This window comes from Aspergillus stella-maris (genome assembly GCF_047715825.1).
Source record: "Aspergillus stella-maris strain CBS 113639 unplaced genomic scaffold BDV14scaffold_77, whole genome shotgun sequence".
Lineage (NCBI taxonomy): Eukaryota > Fungi > Ascomycota > Eurotiomycetes > Eurotiales > Aspergillaceae > Aspergillus > Aspergillus stella-maris.
Genome location: NW_027396871.1, coordinates 56,054 through 64,484, shown reverse-complemented (window position 1 = coordinate 64,484; position 8,431 = coordinate 56,054). Strand labels below are relative to the sequence as shown.

The 8,431-nt window shown below is 49.6% G+C and overlaps 5 protein-coding genes across 5 annotated transcripts in view; 2 read left to right on the top strand and 3 right to left on the bottom strand.

Moving 5' to 3' along the window:
• The window catches only part of BDV14DRAFT_182320 (PLAC8 family protein), a 1,153-nt gene extending 459 nt beyond the window's left edge, over positions 1-694 (bottom strand). Inside the window, exons 1-2 of the mRNA XM_073770212.1 lie at positions 530-694; positions 1-481 (exon numbers count right to left, since the gene is read on the bottom strand). Of these exons, the coding sequence (XP_073623546.1) occupies positions 245-481; positions 530-679 (387 nt within the window). The 5' untranslated portion in view covers positions 680-694 and the 3' untranslated portion in view covers positions 1-244. The remainder of the gene's footprint in view (positions 482-529) is intronic.
• Positions 695-1,355: 661 nt separating this feature from the next.
• BDV14DRAFT_182319 (uncharacterized protein) lies at positions 1,356-2,015 on the bottom strand. Its single transcript, XM_073770211.1, has 2 exons — positions 1,776-2,015; positions 1,356-1,726 (listed from the first exon to the last, which is right to left on the bottom strand). The coding sequence occupies exons 1-2, from the start codon at positions 1,953-1,955 to the stop codon at positions 1,574-1,576; spliced, it is 333 nt and encodes a 110-aa protein (XP_073623545.1). The 5' UTR covers positions 1,956-2,015; the 3' UTR covers positions 1,356-1,573.
• Positions 2,016-2,044: 29 nt separating this feature from the next.
• On the bottom strand, positions 2,045-5,289 carry BDV14DRAFT_192872 (patatin-like phospholipase family protein; the record flags this gene model as incomplete). Its single annotated transcript, XM_073771683.1, has 6 exons — positions 2,045-2,987; positions 3,049-3,075; positions 3,122-3,173; positions 3,224-3,622; positions 3,668-4,147; positions 4,281-5,289. The coding sequence occupies 6 exons, from the start codon at positions 5,287-5,289 to the stop codon at positions 2,045-2,047; spliced, it is 2,910 nt and encodes a 969-aa protein (XP_073623544.1).
• Positions 5,290-5,725: 436 nt separating this feature from the next.
• BDV14DRAFT_140187 (uncharacterized protein) lies at positions 5,726-6,661 on the top strand. The gene is made up of 2 exons (XM_073766328.1): positions 5,726-6,194; positions 6,279-6,661. The coding sequence occupies exons 1-2, from the start codon at positions 5,791-5,793 to the stop codon at positions 6,535-6,537; spliced, it is 663 nt and encodes a 220-aa protein (XP_073623543.1). The 5' UTR covers positions 5,726-5,790; the 3' UTR covers positions 6,538-6,661.
• Positions 6,662-6,804: 143 nt separating this feature from the next.
• On the top strand, positions 6,805-7,573 carry BDV14DRAFT_182310 (uncharacterized protein). Its single transcript, XM_073770210.1, has 2 exons — positions 6,805-6,874; positions 6,921-7,573. The coding sequence occupies exons 1-2, from the start codon at positions 6,833-6,835 to the stop codon at positions 7,560-7,562; spliced, it is 684 nt and encodes a 227-aa protein (XP_073623542.1). The 5' UTR covers positions 6,805-6,832; the 3' UTR covers positions 7,563-7,573.
• The last annotated feature ends 858 nt before the right edge of the window (positions 7,574-8,431 follow it).

The following is an 8,431-nucleotide window of genomic DNA, read 5'->3' as shown; positions in this document are numbered from 1 at the left end:
CTGCAGCTGTGCCTCCGCCTGCAACTACGCCCTCGCCGTTTGGCGCGTTTCCTCCTTTTGATCCCAAGAAGAGCGGGAACAGTGTTTTTGGTGGCCACTAGGAGTCAGCCAGAGTCATATTTTGTCTACAATTGGTATTTATGATTATCCAGAGCAAGAAATGGGCGTGAAAGTATCGGTGTAGATATCGTAGATAGCGCTACTGAGTTAAAAAACCCGACTGCTGCCACCTTACCTACCCTCCTTATTTCGCACCGTAAACCATACTAACAGGCTGCTGATACCCATTCTGCCCATTGTCTTCCTTGATTTTGACCTCATTGTCAAGCTGGCTAAGGACACAGCAAGAACAGCACATGGCGGCCATGAAGTCGCCGCAGAGGCTGCCGTTCAGCCCAAAATGTTCTCGCAGGGCTCGGCGCCGTAAGCAAAGAGGTACACATGGCATGCCTAGACAGCAGCAACCCGTGTAGATGCAACACTAGAAGGGTCAGTGGTGCTCATGCGTTAGGATGTGATGAGAACCTACGTCCTGCCCACAGCTCTTGACCTTCTGGTTGCGAAATCGTGCTCCAACTCGGTTAAACAGACAACATGGAAAAAAAGTTGCGCTAAGGCAGGTTCCAACTGGACTAAAGCAGTCAAACAGTCCTTGCTTCCAGGAGTTATTGGTAGCCATTGTTTACGATCGCTGGAGATGCTTGCTGGTCTGGACGGGGCCTGGCGGGGAGTCTTATATCATTCTCTACCTAACTAGTGGTAATTACTGATACAGCATTCTTTCAGATCATCCCTCCTTCGTAAGTACGATCGTTGATACTAACACCCCAGAGGTTGAGGTAACGCTGCTCGGCCTCCTGCAGACGGGCGTTAAGTTCACCTATCGCATCCTCTATCTTTCGGAAAATGACGGAAATTTCTTCCTGGAAGCGGAAGAAAGATTGCTTCGATTCCGCATTCCAGGCAAGCTCAGCTTTCAGGTAGCTATTCTCATAGGTCAGATCTTCGAGGTAGCTTCTCGTGCTTCTTGGACTAGGCAATTTGTGCTGCTGGAGACGGGATGGAAGTCGCTCAAGGTTGGATGACGTGCCCCCATTGCACAGGACTTGGTGGTCTTGTGGGGAGATTTCTTCGGGAATAGAGTAGAGCGAGGAGGAGTCAGATAACCGATACATGTTCCTGGAGGTTTTGTTGTCTCTTGAGTGGGAAGTGTCAATCGTTGGTAAGCTTTTAATATTATTTATTTTTCCACGTAATCTTACGACTAAAGTGTTTGCTCTAGTAACGTTACCCGACGGTATTTATGATACCAAAGGAACCGCGCGTAATTGTCTACGCCGAGACAGCAACCCTTTCCGACAAATTAGAAACTCTCTATTTTTGCAATATTACCATTTATGGTCTAGTGCACACTTAATCAAAGAAAGAGAAGACTCGGGAGGGGTGACACTGGCTTCAACTTCCTCTGTACCACGAGGCGGTATGTCGTAAACTGTTACAGAGGATCCCTGAGAAGGCACTCACAAAGCTGCCTTCCATGTACCCGAATCTCATTCTCAGCACTGTCCTCGTTCTAGTCATACTCAAGTAATCTGCGCTCCCAGAGTTCAATGAGACCTGAGTTGAATCGCAGAAAAAGGATAATGTTCTTGTAGTCCTCCATACTGATCCGAGTACTCGAGATGTTTTGGTCGTTAAGTTGGTGAACATGGTAGCTCCGGGAATTCTGTATCAAGTCACTTCCAGCTAAGCTAAGAGAGACGGACGAGCCATACCTCGTAGCTTCGTGGTGGTGGCCAGGAACCCCCAAGGACAGAATTATACACGGTCATGCCCGATGAGGTGTCTAGGGCAATATATATCTCACATCCATGAAATACACTCAACTCATAGGCTATATTGGCGAGATCACTCGCCAAAACCGTGAATGGGAGAAATGTTAGATTGGTAGTCATTGTTTTCGAGAAAGACGTTGCAAGTGAACAGGAGAATAGGACCGTTTTATATTCGTCAAGTACAGTACAACTAGCTAGAGAATCCATACCTAACCAAGACGGCACAACCTCTTCCTTACCCTTCCGACACTGTCCGATTCTCTCCTCCGGCGGGTCCCTTGAGCTTTCAAACCGTCACAGTGACTGCATGGTTTCGCACTAGCAGAGTCATGACTGGGAACTCCAAATGGCGAATCCAGATGTTGTGCAGCAACAAGTGATGTCATCGTACTTGGGAATCCATTCAGCTTCCAGCTCTTCTCTCTGTTAATGCGGAGAGAGAGGTGAACAGGCTCATCACAATGCTTCAGAAGAAGGAATACAGGTTTACAGTAGCGCCCGCATGCAACGCATATATCTTTCACACCCCCGAAGCAAGTAAGATGCTCAGTTCCATTGGCAAAGTCCATTCTCTCACCTCGTAGCCGTTCTAGAGCGTCGACAACTGATCGAACTCGACCTTTGCATCGAATCATTCCATGGCATATCACGTACTCGCCACCGGGAATTTTCTCAGGAATACGCTGTAGTGTCATGTAAAACCGGCTGACGAGCAGAGCGACTGCAACGTCTCGAGCCATACGATTGCTGCCAGGCTGCCGGATTACAAGATTCCGGTATTCATCCATCCCATCAGCGTTGTCAATTGTACAAGGGACGTTCTCCAACGATACATCAAGGCGCATAAAATTCGGCCGAACTTCCTCTTCTAGCTCGCTCCTCATTTTCAGCCACTTGGATGCCGTATCCATCTGAGATAGAAAGGCACCAAAGCTTCGTTGAAGGAAGCCATCACGAAAGACGTGACGAAACTGTGGGGAGTGCGTCTGTGCGTTTACATTCCCAGTACCAAAAGATATTAGTCGCGAAACTCTAGGACGAGACGGCCAGATTCGTCGACAAATGCGCCTGGCAATATCAGCTGCAAAATTGTCTTTCAGCCCACCATCCTGGAAGGATCCTCTTTGACCAAGATCCGCAGTCGCAAAGAAACTAAGGGACGCCTCGGTAAGCCCAACGTCGGGATGGAGATATGTGATTGGCAGCCACTTACAATGGAGCTGCAGCTGTAGCTCGTGCACTTTCAAAATTTAATTCTACTCCCATTAAGCTGATGTGAGACTTACACCTCCCAGAACAGGGGCTCTTGGCCACGCTCGCCTCGGAAAACGTCGTATTCTATGGGTACGAGCGTCAGTACTTGAACGTAGAAGGAAATGCATGCTAACCATGTTGATGACCTGCAAACCAGTCTGACACGTTGAAGTTGCCGAAGACAAAGGATTTGGTCTCTTTCGCAATGTTGGTGGCGATTACTGCGAACTTAGAGTTGGAGTGGGACCGCGAGCCGTCCGGGACGGGTCCAAAAATAGGTATATCGTCGCCAAATGCCTCCCGGAGACTGTCCTCGAAGACCTTGGAGTCATAGCAGCTGTCATGAAAGAACCAGGAAGCTAGCTGGAAAGCCCCGCCAAACAGCGATTGAGGTCCGAAGATGGAACGGAAGAAACGGGATGGCATGGACTCTCGGCGTTCATAAAAGATCCGACGGGCGAGACGATCGAATGTCCGAGAGCACATCGTGGCGTCCCATTCCATCCCACTTAATCCAAGTGTAATCAGACCACCTAGAGGGCTCAGCACAAACCCTATTTACATTGTGGATCACCTACCGGAACTGGTACCCACAGTGAGATCTACAAGCTCGTGGAGCATGCAATCCGAACCAAGGCTCTCTTGGATCAAGATCAAAAACTCTAGCGGGATGACTCCACGCACCCCACCGCCGTCGATCGCAAGAACGCTCGGGTCCATGGTCGGGGGCAGGACGTTGATAACCAGATTTTCGCGGGACAGACAAATGATGCATATTGAGACTGTGAACTGATACTCTGCATCTGTTGCAGGCTCTCCAAAGATCTGCGCACAGTTGTCGCATATTGCGTGGTGGCATTTTTGACAGTGTTGCGCACTGTGGATTAGGCAGTAAAGACAAATAGTATGGGATTGGATACGGTCCAGGTCATAGCTCAGTCCTCGGAGAGATTCCTTTCGGAACTCCACGGCAGTTAGGCCACGACCACGAGAATGATGGAACCCCATGACGAATTCCTGCTTCACAAGCGCCACGGCGCTAGTCACCTTGTCGCTATCTGAACGCCAGTATTCGCTAGCGTGGAAGGCATTTGTGATAGGCGTGATGTAAATAGCATTGAAAACAGTCCGAGGCTCTAGCACTATGTCGGGATCAGCATGAGGATCTGGCAACGGCGGGCAGTTACATACTCATCATTCCTGGAACGTAGTGGTCCATAATTAGTGCAGACGCCACTGCTTTTATAAGGTTCTCTGGTGCGCAATCTACTCTCTTCCCGGCATCGAGGAAATGGGTCACATTGCGAGAAAGCGCGGCCGAGACAGGAAGATTCTGTCTGGTGGCTCTCACAAAATTAAAATTCGACTCAACTCCCAAGGTAAGAGAATCCAGAGCGCAAGTGTAGAGGCCCTGTAGGTGCCGAGCGTTGAAGCAGAAGAAGTGGTTACGGCGAACTTCCTGCATGGCGTTTTGCTGATCCCTAATCGCGCTGCAAAGACGATCATTCTGGATTGGCTGGGGAAGCTTGGGGTCAAGCTGTATTAGATTAACCGAGGAGTACGGATTACATGACCGCAATGGATCTGACTCGTTCAAGATCCTATAGAATTGCGCAATCTCTTGTTCGTTGGTTTGTGGGTCCGCCAACTCCGTTGTTTCCATGACCACAATGACTTTTGGCCTGACCGGAGATGGCAAGCCGGATGTGGACTCTCCAACGGCACAGCCCACAAGGAAACGTGCGATTGGAGTAAGGCCGGGAAAGTCGGCGGCAAAGATACACACCAAGTTAGCGAATGGGAAGATCAGGCGGGAATACAGAGCTCGTAATGTTGGTTTCATCGATCCGCAGGGTATGAGCCGATCGCCAGAAAGTATTCCAAGCGGCCGACCCCCACCGATCTGGCTTAAAGTACCGTCTGCAAACAGGATTGGCTCATCACTGTTGACAGATGTGGTGTCACAACGCAAGCCAAGCCCCGAGCGGGGACGAGTTCTTTCAATGTTATTGCGGGGGAAGATTGCCTGCAGCGCCGCATTCTTTGATTTGCCACCCAAAAAGATTGAGATGATCGGCCATTGCTGGTCTGGCCGCGGGAGGTCCGAGATAAGATGGGCCAGCCGTCCATGGTCCCGTACAAGAGCTTGTCCCTGGTTAAGACTTACCTCAAGCCAGCTTGCATCACCCTTTGGATGCATTTCTACTTCTGTATAGCTAGTAGATCCTAGGCTTACAAGTGAGAGAGTTGGCTCTTTATCTTGGTAGATAAATGAAGGACCCGGGGTGATGTTTCATCGAATTTCGCGCGCTGAACCCTTCTCCTATTGGCCGGCCTTTGAGTATGTCCGGACTTGGGGATCTGTACGCAGATCTGCCAGCCAAGGGACGGAAGCTCGCAGCCTCGCATCATCCGTGGCAGGGTGCCAGGGACAGGGACAGGCCTAGGCGTGGCTCCATATGGTACCTTGTTCTGAGCCCGGTACCGTACCATACACAGCACGAGTGCAAGCGCTGATTGGTTACCAACGTTATGGGGCCTAGGAAAGCTTGGCGTACAGCCACGGTTAGAGGAGGTAGCATAAACTATGTCGTCCAGATCAAGTCAGATGCGGTGCTTACAGGTTGGTGGTATGAGGGGAGGCAGTGACTGGGCATATAAGACAGAGACTGTCCCCAAAACTCACAATCATACCATCATCATGCACCAGTATTCCACAGGCTCTAAGGGCGCCCCCCAGGGAACCTTCCAGAACGCTGCTTCCCAGGGAGCCTTCCAGAACGCCGCCCCCCAAGGCGCCTTCCAGAACGCAGCACCTCAGGGCGACTTCCAGAACACAGTCCCTGAGGGCAACTTCCAGAACACAGTCCCTGAGGGCAACTTCCAGAACACAGTCCCTGAGGGCAACTTTCAGAACGCAGACGCCTTCCGCGACACAGTCACTGAGGATGATCTTCCCAATTTCTTCAACTACAACTTCGATCAAATCAGTAACCTGCGAGAACCTGAAACCGACTTGTTGCACCAGCCACTCACTACCAATCGTTCAGTCAACCGCCGTGTAAGCCAGTCATCAGGTGAAGAAGATGCAGATCGAAGAGAATTGTACGTGCATTTTTCTTCCAGCACAAAACATACTTACAGAGACAGCGCACGTCAGGTGAGCTCTATTAATAGACTGGGGGATAGAATTCAAGCACGCAACGAGAGAAACAGAAGGCTGGATGGAAGTGTTCGTCAATTGGAAAGAGATCTCTCTCAGGTTAGAGAGCGGCTGGAAAGGCAAGAGCGCATTACCAGGGGTATGGTGGAGGACTTGAGAACGAAAAGTGAGCGTTTCGGTGTTCTCTTTGAGCGCTTATGCAGACGAGGTCCCATCGTCGTCGCCCCGGCTAGGTCTGAGTCGGAGGGGGAGGCGCAGGGGGAGGTACATGAGGAGGACGCCTGATACAAATGCCTTTCTCAGCCGTTAAGTCGTTTAATACAACGTATCACGTTTTTTTACCATACTTTTTTTATTTGATTTTATTTAAATACGCTGTATTTTTGATTAATGCTGCCTCCGTCCGTGCTGAATCTTTATTTACCGGGCTGGGATGTATTGGTCCAGTAGCAGCTCGGTATCAAATCTGCGTTTACGTACAGAACTCTTGGTTGACAGGGGTGGGCGAAAGATAAAAGACAGCCGTCGAACCGCCGTAGAAATTATCGGACGGCAGAGACCTACGTCCAAATCTACAAAGATGCAGTCACAGTCGGAAGCATTCCCAGAAGCACGTCACACAGTATGCCACACTTGAGTTTACGTGGTCGAGAGCTAATACTTTGCAGTATAACAGCGCCGGTTGGGAGTGTGATGCCAACCAAGTTATCCAGGAGCTCGTGGACAGTGACCGTGTAGCTCAGGAGTACCATGCTCATCTTGAACTTCGATTGAAAGAAGAGCATTCAGCCTTGGGGCGCGAACGTCAACGGTCAGCACACCTAGAGTCGCAGGTGTCTAATCTGCAGTTCTCCCGCCACCAGATGGAGCATGTTGTTTCCCGTGCTATTGCGGATGCTGGGGAACTTCGAAGGCAACTAGATGACTTGCGCAAAAAGTCAGCAAATGCAGAGTGCCGCATCATTTCCTTATCCACCCTCAATGACTCTCTATTGAATATCTTGTTCAACATCGCAGCGCCAAAGGCTGCGTCTCAAGACCAGTCAATGTACACCTGCCTGAATATGGAGCTTTGCCGGCAGCAACAAATTGTACAAAACCTACAGCAAACCACTCGCCAGCACGCAGAATCTATCCAATCCTTAAAGGACGATATAGATGCCACAGAGTGGATTGGTTCCTTCTGTGAACCAGGATGTGGTGGTGATGGTCGACACTGCAGTGACTCATCTTCTCCAGAGACCATCGTTGCTGGTGGCCAGGATATACATCAGGAGAATGCTCAGCAAGGCTGGAATATCTTTCAGTAAATGAATCATTGGATAGTATTGATATATAAAATACAGAACTCCACAAGCAATCACCAGACATCCTCTCTAGCGTAACGAATGCAGTAAGTCCAGCCCGACGTCAATGAACGGCCGATTGCATTTCTATTGCAGATGGCTTGCTCTTCCTTCTTTCAGAAGCTCTTAGCCTAAACTCTTTTAAAATTTGGTCGGAGTAGCTAGAATGATGACGCCAGGATTTAATCTCTCTATACAGCCAGCTGTTTCTAGTCCATGTAGTACAGTACTAGGGATGGCATTTTCTTAACTTCCTCGTCACTCCCTTCTATAGGCCACTTTAGCAGACCCACAGGTGCCGGGGCTCAGAATTGACTTCCTCTTGCGCGAAAGGAGACATCAGCCTGTAATATTACTTTAAGTGGAATTTTAAAAAACCGGATTACCTCCTGACCGGTTTTTTTACACAAGCTGTAAGTCTGAGAACTACAAGAAGGGTCTCGTGGCCGCAAGGATTTGGTCCATATCCTTGAGAAATTGGAGTACCACTATACTTTAGCCTAAGATGGGGAAGTTTTTGCACGCAGTATTTCGCAAGTAACTCGCTCTAGGGATACCATTCCTTATGCTAATTATGAACAGCATGGTCGAAGCGCGGTCAAAAAAGAACCAAAAGAGAAAAGAAGCCAGAGCCGGCCTCTTCATCCAGGCCTCCTTGTTTATCTTGTCAAAGGATGATGGACAAGAACCCGTTCTCTTCATCCAGGCCTGTTTGTATGCTTGTAATCCGAAGCCGCAGGCTCCCGCTGCCTTTGGCAATCCCCCATTTGGGACTCCTCTGAAGCCGCAGGGTCCTGGTGCCTTTAGCACATTTAAGAGTCCTCCGCAGCCGC

Excerpts from the sequence above, each read along its gene's own strand:
- BDV14DRAFT_182319 (XM_073770211.1), bottom strand. The coding sequence starts at position 1,955 with ATGACTACCAATCTAACATTTCTCCCATTCACGGTTTTGGCGAGTGAT. Across the intron at positions 1,727-1,775 it reads CACCACCACGAAGCTACGAG|AATTCCCGGAGCTACCATGT; the intron begins GTATGGCTCGTC and ends GACTTGATACAG.
- BDV14DRAFT_140187 (XM_073766328.1), top strand. The coding sequence starts at position 5,791 with ATGCACCAGTATTCCACAGGCTCTAAGGGCGCCCCCCAGGGAACCTTC. Across the intron at positions 6,195-6,278 it reads GATGCAGATCGAAGAGAATT|AATTCAAGCACGCAACGAGA; the intron begins GTACGTGCATTT and ends ACTGGGGGATAG.
- BDV14DRAFT_182310 (XM_073770210.1), top strand. The coding sequence starts at position 6,833 with ATGCAGTCACAGTCGGAAGCATTCCCAGAAGCACGTCACACA. Across the intron at positions 6,875-6,920 it reads TCCCAGAAGCACGTCACACA|TATAACAGCGCCGGTTGGGA; the intron begins GTATGCCACACT and ends AATACTTTGCAG.